The 23,122-nt window shown below is 28.6% G+C and overlaps 1 protein-coding gene across 1 annotated transcript in view; it reads left to right on the forward strand.

Annotated features, from left to right (window-relative positions):
- The first annotated feature begins 29 nt into the window (after positions 1–29).
- LOC107447757 (probable arginine--tRNA ligase, mitochondrial) overlaps positions 30–23,122 on the forward strand; it is a 36,016-nt gene continuing 12,923 nt past the window's right edge. Inside the window, exons 1-10 of the mRNA XM_016062758.4 lie at positions 30–200; positions 449–537; positions 3,875–3,980; positions 7,026–7,118; positions 10,525–10,622; positions 11,222–11,361; positions 15,698–15,774; positions 18,954–19,032; positions 19,134–19,198; positions 21,481–21,587. Coding sequence (XP_015918244.2) covers positions 165–200; positions 449–537; positions 3,875–3,980; positions 7,026–7,118; positions 10,525–10,622; positions 11,222–11,361; positions 15,698–15,774; positions 18,954–19,032; positions 19,134–19,198; positions 21,481–21,587 — 890 coding nt within the window. The 5' untranslated portion in view covers positions 30–164. The remainder of the gene's footprint in view (positions 201–448; positions 538–3,874; positions 3,981–7,025; positions 7,119–10,524; positions 10,623–11,221; positions 11,362–15,697; positions 15,775–18,953; positions 19,033–19,133; positions 19,199–21,480; positions 21,588–23,122) is intronic.

Raw genomic sequence — 23,122 nt, forward strand, 5'->3', positions numbered from 1 at the left:
TATGTGTCTTAAGCTGAGCAAAAATAGGCAGTTGGGTTATTTCTGGTACATGTTAAACTTTATATATTTTGAATGAAGCAATGAACAATGATTGTACTTCTACGCGCGTTATATTAAATTTAAAATAATTGCTCATAATTCTGATTTTTTAGAAAGATATTTCAATGGCTTCTTTCTTTCGACAACAAATTGCAAGAAAGGTAATGATTTTAAAAGGAAATAATTAACGAGAACTTCGACAGCCTTACTCTTTTTTATTTTTATTCAACTCAATGGAATTTCAATTTTTTCTTTCTTTTTCAAAAATATATTTTTATAACGAAAACTGAATTCTCTTGTAATTTTTTGAATGAACTAGTTTATCTCAAAAGACTTTCAAATATTAGTATAGAAATATTTCTATGAGTACGTAACGGCAATATTTTCAAATACTATTTACTTGTTTTAGGTTTTACCCTTTCTAAGGAATAACGAAGGTTCTAGCTCAGTTACTCCCAATCTAATCTCTTCGTTTATCAAAGTGAATCGTCGCAGCAAGTAAGTATAAGTTCAATATTGTCCTTTATTTTAATTTTTTCAATTGATAATTTTTTTAATTTATTAACTTTAAATTAAATGAAATAGATGCTACTAATACAGTTAAAATAATTTTTTTCTGACTTTAAGGCAGTAGGAATTAAGATTTGAAAGAGAGTGTCCTAAAACTGTGTTTAATACAATTGCAATTTTAAAATTAGGCTATATTTCACCCTTATTTATTCTAGAAGCCATGATGCTAAGTTTGTCAACATGATTGAAGAATGCCGAAATGGGGTTTACATGGTTTCAAATGTGACAATTTTGCAATCATTAATGACAAAAAAATATCAATTGTGATAACGCTGTGATCTTTATTAAAATTGTGTATTAAAAATATAATACAGTGGGTGATCGGTTAACGAACATAATCCGTTCCAAGATTATGTTCGCTATCCGAATTGTTTGTTAACCGATCATCGATTCACCATAGACTTCTATGTAAAATCGATTAATTCGTTCTGGAGACCCAAGAAATTAAAATTTAAAAAATGTATAATTTCTTAGTAAGTTTTTTAAAAAATAATACATACATATAGTCTTGCATATTAATCAGTTCTTTTCATTTCATGCTTATGGGGCGTTGAAGAACATGTCCAACGTCGATTGCTTTTCTCTCTTCTTCAGGATTTTCCGGAAGTAATTAATAGCATTGTCGTCCCTACTGACATCAGCTTGGTTTGCGTGCCATTCTAAGACCATTGCTCTGACATCCTCCCACTTTTCAAAAGATCTTTAATGGCAGATGTCGGCATTGGTCCTCTTTCGTCTTCCTCTTGTTCAGAAGGAGACACATTTCGCTGTGTTTCTTGGTGTTCTTCATTCAAAATTTCTTGGAGTTCTTCTGTCGTCAGTTCATCTTCATGTCCCATTATGAGTTCTTCTGTGTCATCCTCGTTCACCTCCAATTCCAGATCTCTAGCAGTTGTCAAAATTTCAGAGGTGTCTCCCTGATCACCTCCGTCTCTTTGAACGAAGGAGGGACACAGCTTCCGCCAAGCAGAAATCAACTGTCGCTGTATGACTTCTGACCACGCCTTTTGAATGATACGAATAGCTTCAAGAATGTCAAATTTTTCTTTCCGAAACTTTTTTAAAGTCATTGTTGAGGAGAAGTGGCTTGCCTCAAAACACCGACGGAACAGCGCGCGAGTGTGCAATTTCTTGAAAGCCGCAATAACCTCCTGATCCATCGGCTGAATCAGCGAAGTCGTATTCTGAGGTAAAAACTGAACTGTCAGTCAAGGAAAGTCTGTCAACAAATTATCTTCAAGATCCTTTGGGTGTCCTGGTGCATTGCCTAGCAGCAGTGCTTTCAACGGCAAGTCATTGGTATCAAGGTAGTCCTTGATGCTCGAGGCACAAACTAGCCATTCTTTGAAAAGATACTGCATGACCCATGCCCTCTGATTCAATCTCCACATTACTGGCAGTTTGCTCTTAATTATGGAAATTTTTTTTGAATGCTCTGGGATTCTCAGAGTGGTAAAGGAGAAGTGGTTTAGGCTTCATATCACCACTAGCGTTCGCTCCCAAAAGTAACGTTAATCGGTCTTTCATAGGTTTATGCCCAGGAACACTTTTCTCATCTTTCGTGTTGTAGGTACAATTCGGCATGTGCTTCCAAAACAAACCAGTTTCATCACAATTAAATATTTGTTGTGGACGATACCTTTCTGTTTCAATGAATTCTTGAAATTTTAGACAGTACTTCTCAGCTGCTTCTTTATCTGCACTAGCAGACTCATCATCTCATCATGCATTAATACATGTTTAATTCCAGACCTTCTTTTAAACTTAGTAAACCAGCCAGTGGTAGCCTTGAATTCTAACTCCTCGGATGACGAACCTGGAGTTTGCTCTTTCAATTTCTCAAAAATATTTCTAGCCTTCTCTTGAATGATAAGCATACTAGTTACATCTCGTTTCATTTCCCGTTTATTTATCCAAACTAAAAGCAACCTTTCCATTTTATCATGGATGGCACTTTTTTGCTTCGCAGATGTGATTTTTGTTACACCTTCATTGTACTCCTTCATTCTCCACAATTCAAGTTTCATTTAGTAATTATCAATATACTAAGCATGCTTTAAACATTTCTCCTTTCAGTGATCTTATTTTGTATGCAAAATGATAACAAATGTTTAATATTAATTTTTTTTCAGGCCGAGAAGTGTTTGTTAGAATTTGTTTTGTTCATTATCTGAATATGTGTTCGTTGTCCGAACACAAAAAATCTTTCTTGAAAGTGTTCGTTATCCGAACACAAAAATCTTTCGTGAAAGTGTTCGTTAACCAATCTGTTCGTTAACCGATCACCCACTGTACTATGAATATTACATGGAACAATAATTATTGAATACAATATTGTTATAAATTTTAATATATTTTTTTGGGGTAGTAAAAATATTGACAACATAAAAAAGGTACAAATTTGAAAGACCTAATGCTAAAGATCAATATTTATTGACAATACTCATATTTTATATGGATCAATGTTCATGTAGACTCAATACATAATAACTTGGAAAATTAGTTGCCCACACATGGTCTCTTAACTCACAAATACCAATTTTTCCATATTGGTATTTGTTTACTCTAACTATAATTGTCAAGGCACCAAATTTTTATGTATTTGAAAATTTTAAAGAAAAGACCTGTAGTAATTATGCTGAGGTGATTACGAGTTATACCAGGGATTCCTAACCTATGACCTGCATGCCAAAAATGGCCTCCAAAACGTTTTAACTTGGCCTCTCTGAACTGAATAAATTTATATAAGAAAAAAGAGTAATAAAAAGTTACCTACTGATCTAGTTTACTGCCTTTCGCAAAGCATGTGAATGGAGCCGCAATGGCTCAGGGGATAGAGCGTTTGCCTTCCAATGACGCGAACTAGGTTCGAATCCCAGTCAATACGAATTCCCCATCCGGCCTACACCTAACACAGTGCTGACTTGAAATATCCTAAGTGGTTAAAGACGGTTCATGTGTTAGAGTTCCCTTGCCATCAGGCTAACCATAGGAGGTTCTCATGGACTTCCTCTCCACATAACGCAAATGCTGGTTAGTTCCTTCAATAAGTCCTCCACGAAGGCACAAATTTCTCCCAATACTTGATCCAGGAGTTCCCTTGTCCTCCAGACTGGGTTCAAAATTACAAAGCTATATAGTTGATCATTAGTAGTCGTAAGCCCGAAAATTGGGTCTGCAATTTATCTTTATATTTTTAATAAAAATGATATGATTTGTTTATTAGTCATTTTTTTTTATAATAAGTCTCCACCATCTATTTCAGAAATAATCCTGAATTACTGATGTCATGGCAGAAAATAGTTCATTATTCACCAGAAGTAGAAGACTGGCTTACATTACCAAAACTTGTGAATCTTCTTAGAAACCAGGTAATACTACAGAGAAATATTACTGCGCAAAATATGTTTTGTGGTTTAGAAAATTGTGTCATACCAAACACACACCATCATGCATATATATGCATCTATGTTTCATATATATCTGTCTGCAAAGTTTAAAATTAGGCATCCTATTTCTAACATGTATCCTGTTGTATAAGTCAAACCCCTATTTTTACATCAATATGGCCCAAATAATAACCAATAGATAATAATTTATTGATTACGAGATAGCAAATTTCTAGTTTGACGGATGTATAACTCGACCACTGAAAATCTAAATATTTCTAAAATTATAATTAACCTGGTCTGTTTAGAAGAAATCTGGGTCCGTTAACAGACCCTTCACAATTATAAAAACGGACCCTTCACAAAATAATTAATCTTTCAATCGGATTCTTCACAAATTTGTTTATCTTCATTATTGTTTTGTTAATCCAATAAACCTTTCCCGGAGGAGGAAGACGGTAAACTGAGTTTTCCAAGTTTCCCTAAGTTTAAATTCCAAGTGTAGTATTCTAAGAAAATATTTCTACTTTTACAAACAGTGTGCATATTCTTATTTATATTAAATCATAATTTTTTTGGGGGGTAAATAAATAATTGATCAATTTATATTTATTCATAAAATTAATTAATAGAGTATTATGTAAATATAAATTTATTTCTTGCAATTTTTTAAATAAAATAATATAAATTTAAGAATTGTTTAAGTTTAGGTACCTAATGCGTAACACATTAAAAGTGATACATTACTAAGTTGTATTATTTAAAATTTGTCAATTGAAATTATTAAAAATGTGAATGATTTTGTTTCTATTATTCGTCCGAAATGAATACTCTATGTTGAGCAGTATAGGCTAAATACCAAATAACAGGACCCTATTTGCACAAATTCACAAAAGCAAGACCCTGGTTGAAAGAATGTGGCGTAATGTTTGTTTTATATTCAAAAAATATGAATAGTTTTTTCACAATTTTACAAAAACAGGACATTTTACAAAATGTCTGGACAGACTTCTGAACCTAAAAAAGTTATTAAGTCTACAAAATTTTCTCGTTAAAAATACTTTACATTGTTTTCTTAATAAATATCCACGCTGCACTCCTATATGTCAAATGAGATTAGACATGTGTCAAAATGTGAATTCAAAAGTTATTATAAAATATTTTAAAAAGTGTGGAATTTCAAATTTTATGAATAGGAGTGAAGGCTATTTTTTTTTTTCGGACTATGCAACTGAGGATGAAGGAGAATCCATTGCTAATGTTATTGAATCTGACACAGTTGATGTTTAAAAAAATCTTCATATGTAAAGATAATCAGAGAAAATGCAAAATTAATTGTATAATAAATAGATATTAAAAATAGATTTGGAGCAGAATAAACTGAAACAGAGTTATTCATATCTATGTCATTGCTTATAATGCATCAATATTTCAGGACCAGTGAATGTCCGACTTTATTACCTGTGTATAAGTCAACCCCCCTGATTTTCGCAAAGTTTTAGGAGTTTAAGAAACTTACTTATAATCAGGGATGAGATTCTTCCGCGGATTCGCGGATTTCCGCTTTTTCTCAGATTTTTCCCGCTAATTTCCGCTGAAATTTTTTTTTGCACAAGTTAAAATATTTTATGAGGAATTTAATTTTCCGCGGAGCGAAATTATTGAAGTCCTCATTCCTCCCTCTGAAGTTTCTCTAAAAATCATTTCCTTGGGATAAAACCGGTTGACCTTTATACAGGGATGAGATTTTTTTTGCTTTTGTCTCTCGAATTTCAGCCTTTTTATCAAAAACTCAGATTCTCTAAAAGTTTCGTTTTTTTTTAAAATGTATTTATAAATATCCCATTTTCTAAAAAAAAATTCAGTCGTTGAAGTCAAATAATTATATTTATTTACGATTTTCAAAGAAAAATAGAAAATTCAGCCCTTCCGCATGTTTACTTATATTAACTATTTTCTCCGATTTCACGCACAGAAAGTAAAATTTTCTGTATCTTTTATCCGTCGGCGGAATAGCTCGTATTTTCGTAATTTAGACGTCGCTGCTTCTTGTATTCTGGAGTGAAAGCAAACAAAAAAAAAAGCGGGAAAAAATAGAGGTGCATTTGCGGTGAAAATATTTATTTGCTCATTCAATTAATCTTGTAAATTTTTATTTATTGTGTAAACAAAAAACAATTCAAACAAGCCATTTAGAAATCCCAAGTCCAGACTATGCAAATCCAATGTCGTGATTCGTTTTTGCGGTTGTAATATCGCGCGATTTTAAAATTATGCATCTTGATCTAAAAATTACGCATCATGATTTGTAGTTTTGCATATCGGGAAGCCTCATATCGGCCTCATATCATAAGCCTCATATCGGGATTTATAATCACATGGTTTATAAGTTTAAAAATCGCACTTTTTTGTCAAATTTTTGATTATATATATGTATATATTCTTGGATTTCCTCTTTTTTACTTTCTGACTACTCTCATCCCTGTTATAATACATTGAGATATCAGGGAATTTTCATCCCAAGCATTTCATTAAATGCTGATTGCTGGTCCATATGCAACATTAAAAAGTTTCAATAATTGCTAAGGCTTTCGATTGTATGCTAGATGACAAATTTTGTTATAATGGAGCAAAATGCACATTATTTGAGCTATTTATTATTAACAAAGTTTTAAATTTTGCATTCTTTTGAATATCTGGAAACATAACCGAAACAAGGAGAGAGGGGTGGTAGATATAGGATGTTTTTTATTTATTTATATTTTGCCACAATGCTTTTAAATCCGTGTTGTAGTTTTTTCTGAGTTTTTTCAATACAAATGTATGCCATATTTTGAAGTTTAATTTTCGCTAAAAATTACTCAGAATATAATTATAAAAGTCTTGAAACTAAAATATTCCTTTAATTGTTTAATTTTAAAATATATCTGATTTTATTATTTTAACTCATCTTCAAAGTATTACATTATTGTTTTAATTACACAGTAAAATTAAAAATACAACTTAGAAATTCTTTCTTTTACACAGGGCCTTCCAACTGCAGAGGGTGTTATTGACATTGGATTAAGTGAATCTCCTTTAGGACTGACATTTACTGTTGATAAACATGTATATTCCAAGGTATATAAATTATTTACATTTGCTCTTGCAATGGTATATGCCTAATTATTTTACAAAATTGTTCAATTATTAATTTTGAAGAACAGAATCTTCTAACTAAACCTCCATAACTAAACTAAACCTCCATAATTATCTGCGAATTTCCTTTAGGGTTGATAAACACTTTTGTCAATGGTATAATTTATTTACATTTGTTCTTGTACTCCAAATTATTTTACCAAATTGTTTCATTATTAATTTTAGGAAACTAATCCTTTTCATTAATTTATTGAACTCTCCAACCATTGCAATTTTCAATAGTTATCATTGTTACAATGTTTCAATAATGGTCATCATTTCTATCACCGAATTGTTATTCCTAATCCCTTTTTATCTGACTAGAAATAAGAAAACTGAAAAAGATCTGGTTGAAAATAAGAAATGACTATTTTTCACAAATCCCCATGCCCTCAATCATTGAGATACACACCAACCAAACACGGCTGGACAGTTGCTAAGGATGGGCCACAAATGGCTGCATAGCACATGAAAAATTAAGGGCGGTTAAATGCCAAGTGAAATAGAAGAATGTCGGAGTGTTTTTAGGACATTAAAAAAATGATAATTTGTTGTGCTCTGATACCCAAAAGGTTTGAAATGCATTCAAGGAACAAACTAGTCGTTTTGTCCTAAAAACGTGAAAATAAGAAGCAAATACTATTTGTGCTCATAATTAAGTAATATGCCAATAAGGGGTATTACCACCATGGTAGCTGTTGGTGCAATTTGTCCCATTCCTATGTCACTATAATAGTAAGAGTGTCCTTCCATATTGGGCAATCTCAACCAGCATCCCACATATTTTCAATGGAATTCAAATCTAGAGAAAGTGGTGTAAAGATGTGAATTTTATATTAGATTAGGAAAACCTCCTTTAGGCCTAAAATTTCTTTAAACACCATGTGCAGAAAAATTAAGCTACATATTTCCCAAAGAAGAAGTCTTCTTTTATCAGACAGTTAAAAATACAATAAAAGAAAATGGGTAGTTGGAAAATAAATGTAGAAAAAAAAAGCAATATAAGGTAAGATAAAGGNCCAATTGACAATATCTATTATAAGGCGGAGCATGACATAAGTACTATAAAGTGGTGAATTATATAAGCCTACTAATTTTTTAGAAATAGTGGTGGATAAAATCTACTAAATTGAATTTATTAAACCAAGAATCCCAATTGATGAACTACCACTTTAAAATATATATTTGCTGTCCGGAGCAGGTTGGCATCTCTGCTATAATAGTGAGAGTGTCCTTCCATGTTGGGGCAATCTCAACCAGCATCCCACATATTTTCAATGGGATTCAAATCTAGAGAAAGTGGTGTAAAGATGTGAATTTTATATTAGATTAGGTAAATCTCCTTTAGGCCTAAAATTTCTTTAAACACCATGTGCAGAAAAATTAAGCTACATATTTCCCAAAGAAGAAGTCTTCTTTTATCAGACAGTTAAAAATACAATAAAAGAAAATGGGCAGTAGGAAAATAAATGTAGAAAAAAAAAGCAACATAAGGTAGGATAAAGGAATTAGAATAATCAGCAAGTCAGAAACAACGAAATAACAAAGCTAGGGAAAAAAGAATAATATATAATAAATATAAATTTTTTAATAATAATTAAATAATGTAAATGTTTTGCATCCTTGCCATAAAAAGTACACAGGGTGTCCAGAAATAAGAATTTAAATGAGGGGAAGAAAAAAAAAACTATCGAGATCTGACAGATAATAGAATAAAAAACACCTTCAAGTTTCATCAGTCCGTTAAACTTGCTTTATGATGTTCTTTATCACTAGCAATTCTACAGATTTACATAGTTTTTGTTTTTCATGAACTTTATTATGTGACCCTGTTTATTATGTATTCTGGTATATGGACAGTAAATGCCTGTGATGACTCAATGGTTAAGACACTGAACTGTTACCGTAAAGAAATGGAGTTTGATCAAAAGTGGCAGCTTAAAGCTCACTCAACTCAGATTGATAGGCATCAGATTGTCTGCATAGTAAAAGCAGTCTGTGCTCATTGAGGACCGCATTGCCTCAATCATACTTTTGGTCACGAAATTGTAGAGTCTTTACCTGACTCTCCTAGCCCACAGTCGTAATAAGCAACCTGTACAAGAAAGTCAACTAAAAATTACATTTTTCAATTTTTGCTGATTTTTAAATGTATTTCTTCTTTTAGTTGCATTAACTTTTTTTTCTAGCTGTATAAAAAATACTGTAAAATATTTTTTTTAAAAATTTAAGACAAGCTGTCAACCTTGTATTACTAATTTTTTTGGAAATTGGTGGAAAATTGGTTCTGGTGAACTCTAAACTGACATTTTCTTTGTTAGAGTTTATTTGTTATTTTGGATAGGACCAGAGATAACAAAAATAAAATTAAGTGATTAAAATCAATAAGTGAAATAAAGTTACAATGTTATGATTACACAAAAATATGATCAAAATGACTCGGTTGGCTCTGTTCAGATTATAATTCTTCAAGTTATAAAAAATCAACTGTATATTCTTTTTTCTTTTTTTTTAATATTTTTTTGGTAAATATTATAAATATATATTTTTTTAAACTACCTTTTCATACAAAAACATTCACAACATATTTTTTAACATTTAAAAACTAAATTATCTCATTTAATTCTTATCTCAATAAATAAAAATCATAAATATGATGATTAATCTTAATATTCAATAGCCTTGACTTAAGTACAGAATAAAATCTATTTGTAGTGATTCCCTCTACATCTAACACATTAGCATAGAATTCAAAAACTGCTTCAAGGTTGATAAATGTTTTTATACTATTAAAATTTGTTATTATTTCTCACACTTTTTTTATACTAACACATTTGAAAGCTTAAGGTTACGAAAAAGAACCATGACCATAAATTTAAAGTGATTAATCGCCAATACACGGATTTCTTAACTTTCCTTGGTGAATAATATTGTAACATGTACATGATACTTGCATTTTTAATTTCTTGGTCGATGGAGTTGTCCTGTGTGATTTGTCCCTGCAAACACACCTTCTGGGCTATTTTCAAAATTATTTATTTGGTTATTCATATATATATTAAAAATGAAGATTAATTTTTATTTTAACAGAGTTTCATATTTTCAAAATTAAAAGAATTTTTTTTCTTTCAAGTTTGATTTTTTATTAAAGCAGTTTATGATATTTAATTGCTTCCCTATATCAATTAGGAGTAAAATAATGCACAGTTAAAAATGAATCATCAGCATCTTAAAAAAACAAATTGATATTTATCTTCAAGTATTTTTTTATAAAACTTTTAGGTTAATTTTTATTTATTTCTTCTAAATTATTACTGTTCCTACTAAATTAATATTCTGTTTATTTTAGATTGTTTTGACAGATATTTGTGAAAATGAAGAATTTTTGGCAGTAGATAACTCATTTTTTCATAATACTCCACTTAAGAAAATTGCTGTGCATTTCAGGTAATTGATGAATTATTTTCTATAGTGCACTTTTTTTTTCTTCTTTTTTAAAGGAGCTTTGAAGAAAGCATTTTATTTTTAAATACTGCCAATAAATAAAAACTTTTCTCTTTATTTCATAATAACGTGCAACACTTGTCTGGAATACTTGTTCAATAATTTTTTAAAAAAAAAAACATTTTTTTAAATTTTTTTTTGCAGTAACTATTTACATGTAAAGATATTTTTCAAGCATAGTGAAATGAATTCTGTTTTTATGAGATGATTTATAATAAGAACTTATTTTTTTTATAAAGTTTTTTTTTTCTAAACTAGAAATTTATCTCTAGCTCAGTTTCTATCAATTTCTTTTTTTGTGTGTGTGATTCTTTCATGTTTCTTATTTGTCATGTGTTAATTTTAAAATTTGTTTAATTTATAAATTTAACTCTTTTTAACTTTATTTTTAAGATTATTAAATGTCAAAACTAAAAATGTATGAATTTTTTTTTTTGTTTACATATTGTCGTCAAAACATATGTCATAGTTTAATTTATATTTATGTGGTCTTTCATTACTTTTAATTTCAACTATCTCTATTTGTTTTTTATTCTATGTAGCTTGCCTTCAGTTGGTGAAAGGTTTAACATGAGTGATTTTCGTACTATTATCCATTGCAATTTTATAGAAAATATCAGTACATTTTTTGGAAATCAAGTCAATAAAATATACTCCATGGCAGATTGGAACCTAAAGTCTGGTAAATTTATGATTATGAATTAAAAATATCTGCATTTTATGATGATATAAATGTTTAGTAATCTAAAATTTTTGCTTTTACCACTATCTTTTGCAAAACTCTAGTTCTCACTTAAGTTGCATTAGCTTTGTTACACATTTGTGGTAATCGTAGTAGCAATTTATGTGCATGAAAACTCGTAAATGGGATTCTTTACCTACATCCAAGTTTCACAAAGAACCTTTCCAAAAAATGATTCATAAACTAAAATAAGACCTTTACCTAGCTACTCACATGTACCTTTGACAAAGTTCGAAACTCCTGAAAAAAAAATTTCTCTTTGATTAATAATTTATTTTGTTTACATCCTTTCAACGCAAAAGTAATTTTCATGAAAATTCGCTCTTTTGTATTTATTATTTTTTTATTTTATAACCGTGAGTGAACAGCCACTCCAATTTTGGGGTTTACGACTATTAATATTCAACTGCGTAGCCTTGTAATTTTGAACTCAATCCAGAGGACCTCCTACAAGTATAGGGATAAATTTGCCTTTGTGGAGGACTTTTTTATGCAACTAACCCACATTTGCATTACATGGAGAGGAAGACCGCAAGAACCTCCCATGGTTAGCCTGATGGCAAGGGGACTCTAACCCATGATCTGTCTACCGCTGAGGATATTTTATGTCAGCTCTGTGGTCGGTGCAAACCAAATGAGGAATTCATAGCGACTAGACATCCCTGGGACCTCAGTTGACCTCATGTATTTATTGACAAAAAAAGAAAAAAACAATAGAATAACCTACAAAGCTAACAAAAAAAGAGGGGAATGTGATACAACTTTTTTTAGCAACCAGTATTAGCCATGGCAATTAATGAAAGTTGTGCAATAGTTAAATTAAATGTACAATAGCAGTAACGTAGCTAATAATATTAAAATTTCTTTAATTTGGTTGAAATTTCTTTCTGTTATTTTGCCTTTAAAACAAATAAAAATACTTATTTTCATGACAAATAAATTTTATAGAATTCTAAACTATTTATTATAAAATTAAAAAAATAAGACCCAATTAAGGAAACCTGAATTGGCCTCTGAACCCAAACATGAATTATAGTTTTACTCAAAAAAGTTTAGTCTAATTCTTTTAATATTTGACTTGAAAAAGCCCTTACCCTTTGAATTGGGTTCAAAATATCTAAGTTCTTAAAAGAATGTTCTTAAAATTCTACATCCAAACTTAAATAAAATGAAAAACTTACTGTGAATACAAAATCTCAATTAAAAAAGTATTCGCAAACAATTGATTAACTCTTGTATCTAAATTTCAACCTTTTCATTTTGGTGACACACAATTACATATTCAATATTTTAATTTCTATATTTAGTCATACCACAAGGATGAGTTTGTTAAAAAAACAGAAAAGCTGAAAGTAGCAATCCAAAAATGTTATGTGCGAAAACACTTTTTAAACAAGCAAAAAATAACTGAAATTTGAGGGAGAAAAAAGTTTATATTAAAGTGTATGAATTTATCCACAGAATATTATCAACATTTTAATAAAAATGTCAAAGGGAGATTTTATGTATTCATTTAAATTATGTGAGTATGAATCTCAATATGTGCTTTTTAAATCACTCGAATATAAATCTTGATATTTAATTTTTAAATCGCTTGGATACAAAACTCGATAGTTGATTTTAAAAACGTGTGTATACGGATCTCGGTGTCTAATTTTAAAATCGAGAAAATACGAATTTTGATGTTTGATTTTAAAATTGCGTAAGTTTGAATATCGGTGTTTGATTTTAAAATCGCGTGAATACAAATTCTGGTGTACAAATTTAAGTCACTTGAAAACAAATCATAATGGCTTTTGAAATGCATGAATACGGAAATATTTGATATAAAATTGTGAAAATGCATAACGCGGTGTGCAATTTTAAATCCCGTAAATATTAATCTTCATGAACAATTTTAAATCATGTGAACACACAAACAATTTATTTCGGTATTATGTAATCATACTTGAAACTTTATGTTGCTATTATTCCATTATTCCAACATAGTTTGAACAGTTTTCCGTCGCTGTATTCTTTGACCTGTAAATAATGTGCCATTATGTTAACTTGCTGTAAATTAATATTTTGATTACAACTTAGAAAATGTATAAAAACTGATTAAATAGAATGATAAATTCGTTAATTGATAAAGATTCAGGTTATACACTGTCAATTTGGAATTGTCATTGTTACAATAATAATTAATACATCATAGTAATTCATTAATAATAATACACCATAATCATTCACTAATTAAGTTATAAGTTTTGTCAATTAAGTTGATGTTTCTACATTTGGGTTTGCAATCCAAGTCTTATTAATATGAATAATTTTGGCACAATTTAATCATAATTTTGACTTCATGTAGACATCATAATCAAGTTCTCTTCTGTTTTTTTAAGATAATTTTAATATTCTTCAAATGCTCTATTTTTTGACCTGCTGGCATATTAGTGGTATGACATAAGTTAACCTTCTGCAAATTATTATAATTTATCATTAAATTTGATAATTTTTACTCCATAAAGCAGCTTTTATGTTTACAAAGATAACCTTTATTTCAATTTTTTACACACAAAAAAGTCATCAAATTTGTTTTTAAACATATTCTTCAATTTTTTTCCTTTCTTCTTTTATTAAATTTTTTGTTATAACTAAAAATCTTATTAAAAATTAATATTCAAGGTGTATTATAGCAGTATGTGTCATTGACTTTTATCATGAGAACTCACAAGTTTTAGATTGTTTTTCAATGTGTTTAATTGTTTTTTTAAATAGGTAAATTTTGTTGATGGATTTAAATAGGTACTACTCTGTTTCTAGGGATCTTAAAAAACCTATATCACTATATGAATACATAGTTTAGTATCATCACAGTGCCTATTACCACAATTAAATAAGTATTGCTGACAAAAATTTTTTGCAGCCATTGGATTTTAAATTTTCATGCAGATTCTATTTTATTGATATATATATACATATACAGTACAGAACCCGTTATCCGGAAATCAGAAAAGCGGAAAACCAAAAAACCGGAACGAAATTTAATAAATTTTCCAGCCATTTTTTTAAAAAAAATGTTTTTTTCCTCATAAGATTTTAGGATTTTTCTTTCTTTTTTGAAAGATGTTTACCTTACCGTCATTTTGGAAATAATCATTAGTGTATTACTTCATCGTTTTTTCTTCTTTTTAAGATTATTTCCAAATATTTTTTTTTTAAGTTGGGTTTAACAATAAAAAAAACAGCTTTTTGTAGCGATTCAGAAAACCGGAAAAATCAGTAATCCGGAATAGCGATGGTCCCGATCGTTCCGGATAATCGGTTCCCTACTGTATATATATATATATAAAATTTAGTTGTCGATAAACTTAGAATTTAGATAAATTTTGGGAAAAAATCGAAATTGCATAATTTATGTTATGGTGCACATCAAAAATTATTTATTGCAATCTATAACACCCTAAAGCTAATTAGGTTCATTATTTCGTAATGATTAAAAATTGGTATTTATTTAAATTAAGTGAAAAAAATGTTAAATAATATTAATAAATAGATTAAAATGCTGAGACCAGGTAAATAAATAAATGGGAAAAGTAAGATCTAAAAAAATATTGCATTAAAAATTATCTAAAAATTATAAAGTTTTAAATTTAGTTAATTCTGAAAGAAAACAAATTTATTTATAAACAATTATACTGTCTGCATACGGTTGTAAAGTAGCTCATAACATGTAAATTTGCAATTTTCGTATTTAATTTTAAAATTTTTGTACTAGACTGCTTTTAGTAATTCCATTTGAATTCAATAACATGCATAGAACAATAAAATTAGTACAATTTTTGTTTTTTTTTAAATGCATGAAATTTAATACAAAAAAATTATTTTTCTTTACTATTCTGTAAATTCTAAACATATTTTAAGGTGACAAATTTTTCGCCAATGCGTATAATTTTAGCAACATTTGTGGAACATTTGGCAACAATTGTCAATTTATGTCACCATACCGGCATATATGTATGTGTGTGTGTATGTGTATATATATAGTAATTTTCTCATCTATTGAAAAGAGAGGCTATACAACTGTGATTTATTTACGTTTTTAGCCAGTGAAAGTTTCCTTCTTATATTAGTCATTACAGATTGTATAAAAGTTTTGATTTTTTTTTATTTGAGCCAGAGTTTTATTTTTTCTTTTGTTTATAGACACTTAGGTTCAAAAGAACTAGTACTGATTAAAATTTATAAAACTGTCTAAAAAATTTTGTTTTGAATGATAAAATTTTGTTTTCAGCTATAACTCTGACAGGTTTCAAAAAGTTGGGAGATGAAAAAGAACTCCTTAATAATCCAGCAAGTCATCTGTTTGAGGTATTGTACCTTTTTTTTTTTCTGATTACCTATGGGCAATTCCACGAAAAGTAACTCAAAATTTCAAACTTCAGCAAACTTGACATATTTTATATCATCATTTTAAAACTTTAAATGTATGTTTTAATCTTAGGCAGCATGATTTCTATTAGCATTTAATTAATACCAGCATTTATAGCTCCGAACTCATGTTTCATTTTTGCAAGAATTATAGGAAATAAAGGCCTTATTTTAATGCTCCATTTTAATATTTTATAAAATATTTTAAGCTTTAAACCTATTTTGTTAAATTTCTTGTAACATTTTACTACAATTATGTACTTAAAAAAGTAATTCTTTGATGAAAAAAAATTTTTGCTAATTTTAGAATTTCAATTGTAAAATTTTTTGTTACGTTCGTACCATAAATAAAGCAAAATGTAAATTTTTGTCAAATGAAAGCGATATTTTTTTTTAAAAAAAATTCTGACTCTTTTATCACTTTAGTAAAATGTTAAATGCCACAAAATTTTTTTCTTAGCATGCAATTTTAAATTTGTGTTAAAGACGGGACATTTTATGTTACTGACGTAACATATTTACATTGTTACATCATTGGTGCCAATATTTAATATAGTATTTGAAAGAGACTAAATAATTATGTTTTTTAACTTTTGTTATTTTTAATTATTCTAAAATTCAATTCTATATAATTTAAAATGTATTATATGTATAAGGTTTCAAATGAAATCTTTTACTATGAAGTTTATAATATTTTGAAAAAAAATTGTATTTTGAATATTGGCAGCATTATTTGATAACAGGTCTCAAAATTAATGGCTATCCGATGGTCCAAGACTAATAAAATGAGATTCTGACCACCATAAAATAATTAGCACTAGTCCCCCAGACCAGAAATCAATTATTTTCATTTTCCGTCTCATGTTTTTGTTGATGGTTTTTTTCACAAAATAGCGTATTTCATCATAATTATGATGTTACGCAGAGTCTGTATTATAATTTTTTATGTAAATTCATTTTTTTAAACTTATCTTTATGTAATCATTTCTTTTATAAAATAAAGTATTTGTTTTTCTCAAAATTTTTTTAATAAAATTCTTTCTTGAGTATAAAATATAGTCATGAAATCATTAAGACTATTCAATCTTAGTTATAAATCATTTTACTTTTGCATTCTTTTATTTATTAACCGATTCAATTTTTCAACAGTTAATCCATAATTTAAAATCATAGAGTGTTATATCCAGAACAAATTAATTTGCATTTTTCATAGTTATTAAAAGTCACAATCTTTAAAACTTGAATGTTTTTAAAAATGTAACAATTTTCAAAATTTATATGAAAATACTTTTTTTTAAATTTCCTTATGATTTATGGAAATATGTAAACGATTGACCGCTTTGCAATTTTGACATTTGTGTGAGTTACGCCCATAACAGTCAGTATTTTTTTAAAAAATTTTAAAATTTATGCAGGTAGAAAAGTTTAAGAAAAAGTACAAAGGACCACAAGAGTTGTAACTACAAAAAATATCCAAAGTATTTAATGGTTTTTTAATTAAGTTATATGCATTTAAAATCTACAAATCTTACTTTTGTAGCCGTGAAATTGCCGCGAATTTTTTTTAAATAACTCCTAGTCTAATTATCCATATGTTTATTTTAGTATTCTTAGTTATTACTATTCTGCCCACTACAGTTCAAAACCACCCATTTTACTTTATAACCTCTTGCAGCTATAGTTATAAAAGTGATGTCTAGATTTAATAAAGTGGCTATGCACAAATAGATGAAACTACTTACAACTCCAACTTGTAGTAAACTGAGGAGTTGTCATTTCTATTTCAAACTGTACAAGTTATGAGGGAAAATTTTTCCTATCACTATCATGGTGTAAATTCGCCTCTTCACTAGTGTAGGAGTGCTTCTCAGTCCTCTGTAAGCTCTCTACTTATAACAAGGTATACCTACATTGGATACCTGGACATATGGGCATTCTTGAAAATGAACTGGCTGATGAAGCAGCACGGCTGGCTCCAGTGTAATTTTCAGGTGCCCTGAACCAGCCTTGGAATTCTCTCTCACATCATTCAGGGCAACTATATTCAAGTTGTATGGCAAAATTGCCCATGCGCTATGGCGTAACTCGGATGGTCTGAGACAAGGTAAAAAGCTGAATCGCGACTGTCCTAGTGTACGTCAAAAAGAGCTTCTTAAGCTAAACAAGCACAGTTTGAGGAAGTTCATTGGTCTTCTTACTGGACACTGCACCCTCAGGAGACACCTATACATAATGGGTATTGAATGTGATTCTCTTTGTCCAGGTTGTCATCTTGAGGAAGAGACTTTACCACATATACTTTATGATTGTGAGGTTTATTCTGCACAAAGAATTGAGCATTTAGGGCAACATTGCATTATAGACTGGGAACTGCAAGGCATTCCTGTCAGGTGTTTGCTGAACTTTATTTCAGCTATAAAGCTTTCTTGTTGATCATGATTTAGAGTTTGGGTTCAACAGACCTCAGGTCGATGTACCCTGCTCTTTGGAGCTGCCCGACCTCTAAGTCTAAGTGTATGAGGGAAAAGGGAATTACAAAATTATAATACATTAATTAATTGATTGAATTGGTACAAGTAGATGCCTGGTGAATATTGATCCTAAGAAAAGAACGCAGAAAGCATGCTCTTAATATTTAGAATTTTCTATGATGTGTGGGATGAAATGGTCTTAGAAAATAATAACTAGTTATCTCAAGTTGCATTTGTTTTGAATGTTCAAAGCTTTAAAGTTTTGAAGATCGAGAAGTAAAGATATCTTGTGATAATTAATTTTTTCCTTATTAAGATCGTTTCTTCATGTTTCATTGTAAGAAATTCTGAACAAGCAAATGTGAACGTTTCTTAACATTAACTTTTAGAAGATGTCTATTTGTACTCATTTCTTGATGCTCTATAACTTTGTATTTCACTTTTCCCCCATATCTCTTTCCGATGTCTTACATAGCCACTTTATTACACACCAAGCTACCACTTTAGTAGCAAAAGCTGCTGTTGTTCCAAAGTTGAAGACAACCTGTATGAGTAAATATATACAAAAATGGCAATATCATTTTTAAGTGTACTAATTCTTTTTTACTATTATGATCATGTGGATAAAAATTGTGTCCATTTTAATAGGTTTCTAAAATAGCCAAACAGTTATATGAAAGTGACCCAAGCTTTCAAAACGAGGTAAATTCTTGTTTTAAAGATGAAGGTAATCATAGTTTGTTTGTTATAATAATCTCTTTTTGATCAAACAATTACTTATTTTGACTTATGCTTTTTATTTCTTTTCTTTTTTTAAATCACAATTAGATAAATGTTCTGAATGGTTTAATATCAGAAATTTATGCTGGGAGCAATACACACCAGTTTTTGAGGTAAAATTTATATTTAGTAATTATATATATATTTGTAACGTAGGTAAAATTGCTATGGGCAATATACATTTGCAAATACTGTAGCCAGGAGTATATCCCAGCAGCTCCCAATCTGAAATTTTTTAATCAATTTTTTTTAAATTTTAATCATTAAACTGTTCATAAATCTACTCAAAATAATAGAATTCTCATGGTGTTAGAAAAGGCTTTTAGGTGCTTATTTTAACTTAATATCTCTAAAATCGCTTAGGATTGCATATTTTTTATAAGTAGTCTTAGTAAAAGTCAAGTCCTTATTTTCCTTTTAAAACAGAATTAATTTTAATGCAAAAATTTTATTGCTCGATTGTCCAATTTCTTTATAGAAACAAACTGACCATAAACTATGTACTTGGGAAAGTTGTCTATGAATTGAAACCAAGTCTTCTGCAAGCACCACCCTTAATGCAGTTATGTGTGCATATACCTGCCCATATTTTAAAAATAGAAATGAATATAGTGTAACTTTCTGTTATTTTTTTTTTAAAAAAAGTAGACTTAAATGTGTTTGCATATTAATATTGCTTTTATGAATCTAAATAAACTGTAAAAGCATCTCACTTAATCAAAAATCATATATCAAATTGTTAAATATAACTTATGTATATATACAGTAGAGCGCCGATTATCCGAACCCTTATTATCCGCACTATGTCAGAATTCATTTTTTTGTTTTTAAGTTTAGAATACTATTCAACTTATCGAAAAATTTTCTAAACTTAGAAGAATAAATAATGTCCACTACATCTGAATACCTTATTTAATTTACAACCTTTTTTAGCAGCTTTCTTATAGTAACCATACATACATGTATTGTTATACAGTTAAACCTACATACCCCTTAGCCCTATTCAACTGAAAATTATCTTCCAAGAATGGGAGCTTCATTTTGACAGTCTACAATGGTAGAAATGCGAAAGAAAATAAAGAAAAATGTGGTAAAATCAGTAATTTACAAAAAAAGTAATAAAAAGCTGAAATATGATTTTAAAAAAATTCAAAATGAAAAAAAAAATTTTAAGAAAATAAATAAATAAATGAAAAATATTTAAAAATTTAAAAAAACATTTTTTAAACGCACCAGAGATATTTTAGATAGTACTACCAGTCCTGAGTCTGGAAAAGGTGTGAAGGGAAGTTAGTGCATAAATATTAATCATTTAAACTAGATTTTAAACAACTTTCCAATTATCCGAACTTTTCATTATCAGAACCACGTTCGGTCCCGAGCAGTTCGGATAATCGGCACTCTACTGTATATATATGGTTCTCCAAACTGCTATTTTAACTTGTTTCAAACTAATATTTTTACTTAGAATCACTCCAATCTATCTTTCAAATAATCTATCAGACTTATATATATTTATTTTATTTTACTTACATCAAAATAGGCATTTTGTCAAAATCTTACTTGCTTTTACTCTCTTTAAAATTACTTTTAATTAAAAAGACAACATTTGTATTTATATTTGAATTTATATGATCATTAAATTGCAAATTATCCAGCAATAGAGAAAACTCTATTTGGAAGAATAGTTTTGAAATTTTGGAAATATCAGGAAATTTCTCAAAAATGTTAATACTATTTATATTGCTTGTAAAAAAATATAATAGTTAAAATTTGAATAAAATTATCGCCTCAAAAGATTATCTGCCTATGAAAACTGTGTCAAGACTGTAAAACTACTGCTCTTAATTGTACTAAAATTACTGAAATGCTCTTTTTGTTTTCCGTAAAAGTGCCACAAAATATTTAACATTGATATTGATGTTTTGTTAACAATCCTCTTTGATCAAATTTTAGCATCCCATTTGAAATATAAATCATGTATTATTTTTCTCGCAGTTTCTGTTTTTATTATTATTAAATATTTTCTCAGTTTTGTAAAATGATATTTTAATTTATAACTCGTATTTGTTCTACCAGAAATAAACTTATTGCTTTAAATTGCTCTAAAAATATGAACTATAGTGATTTTCGAAAACTGTATTTTAACATTGCACAATCTGATTTTTAATTTAAACATAGTGGTTCATGGTCACTGAACTTTAGTATCCTTTTTGAAATATGCTTAAAAATTGTATAGCATTTTTTTCCCATGGGATTTCTGGGGCTAATATAATGCAAAATAATCATATGTGATGTTTTTCAAAAATATAGGTAAAACGCTCCTTATTTCACAAGTGATTATGCGTATATGTTATTTGCAAACAATACACAATTTTTAATTTCTTTATTTTAGAAGTTAGATTTAAGTTTTGATAATGTTCGTTTTGATTCTTCCTTTTCATCAGAAGTTAAAAAAGTATATGAAGATCTTGTTGCAAAGAATTTGATTATTCCTCAACAGTGAGTAATATTTTAAAAATTCAAAGCCGTCCTTTATATTTATATTATATTCCTTTATATTATTATCATACCTTTCATATTGTATGGTTGCTGGAAAAGGTTTTGGCAGGAGGTAGTAAAGTAATCTACCTTACATACTTATGTTTGAATTATTGATTTTTCATACAAAAACAGTTAAGATAATTAAAGTAGATTGAAGTATTAAAATTCAATATTTATGCTTTAACAATATTTTAATATTTTTAATACAATATTTTATAAATTTTTTTAATATTTATGCATTACTATCTCTAAGAAAAATATTTCTCATAGACTTTATATATTGACTGGTATATTTATACACTGTGTTTGTTATTTATCATATGTGTTCTTTTTTATTTTAAAATGGTGCTAATTGAATGCATAAAATATAATTATTTTTATCTAATAAATAATGTATAAAAAGAACACTAGTAAAAAAGGTAGTGTTTTGTTTTTTAAGCACCAGACAAACATTGATATCAGCTCTGGTGTCATAAGGGTTGTCAATTTTTGGCAACAACCTGGCAGTAGTACACAAGAAACTAAAAAATAAATTTATTTATTAATAAAAACACCTCAGAAAGGGGCAAACTCAAAGGTAAGAAACCTCTTTGGCACTTTGGTGCCTTAGAGATTGCATTTGGCAGACTTAGAATGTGATACTGAAATGTCTTTCAAAAAAATAATAAAAATCAGTCAAGTTAAAGTATTTTGTACCCATTTAAAGGAAAACAGAATTTTAAATTTGTTTATTTATTTTATCTTTTATTTATTTTTTGCATTTGTTTAACTATGTTTTTGTCAAATAATAACATTGATTAAACGTTTAACATTTTTTTAAAATTAAATATACTATTTTGTCTACAGTTACTATGACTACTTTTGCAAACATTTTGAACTGAAACAAGAAGCCTAACAAGTCTTTAATTAAGTACTATCGTCTCTACACTTCTTTTAAACATTTTATATCACTGTGCTGCTCATCTGCAACAAACACAAAAAGCATATGTATTTTCACAATTATTGCAATTCTGCAACATTACTTTTAACACATATTGTTCTACTTTTTTCTACTGTGGTGATTTTTTTAATTGAAGTTCAATTTGTTGCTTACAAGGATACATGTATTAGTTTTGGTAATATAACTCAAACTGAAATTTGGATTGAAATTTTTGAATTCTTGAATATGTGAGGCATTTTTTACAATGATGCAGAAATACAACAATCAATATTTTGTAGTTTTGCATTATGTTATTAAAATGCTTCAAACTTTTTTTTTTATAAATTTTTAATTTTATAATGTAGTTTTTTTTTAAATATTTTTTGTGCTTCAAATGATGTATTCTAGTACATTGAATTTTTTTTTCTCAAATCAGAAGTGTTGAGATAAAGGGCTAGGTTATAAATTGTAAATAAGCAAAAGTTAATAAATTGTTGAAATTTTAAAACTCAATTTTAAACATAAAAACATATTACAAATTCACCTTTAGAAAGTCATCATTTTATTGTGCAAT

This window comes from Parasteatoda tepidariorum, chromosome 9 (assembly GCF_043381705.1).
Source record: "Parasteatoda tepidariorum isolate YZ-2023 chromosome 9, CAS_Ptep_4.0, whole genome shotgun sequence".
Taxonomy (NCBI): domain Eukaryota; kingdom Metazoa; phylum Arthropoda; class Arachnida; order Araneae; family Theridiidae; genus Parasteatoda; species Parasteatoda tepidariorum.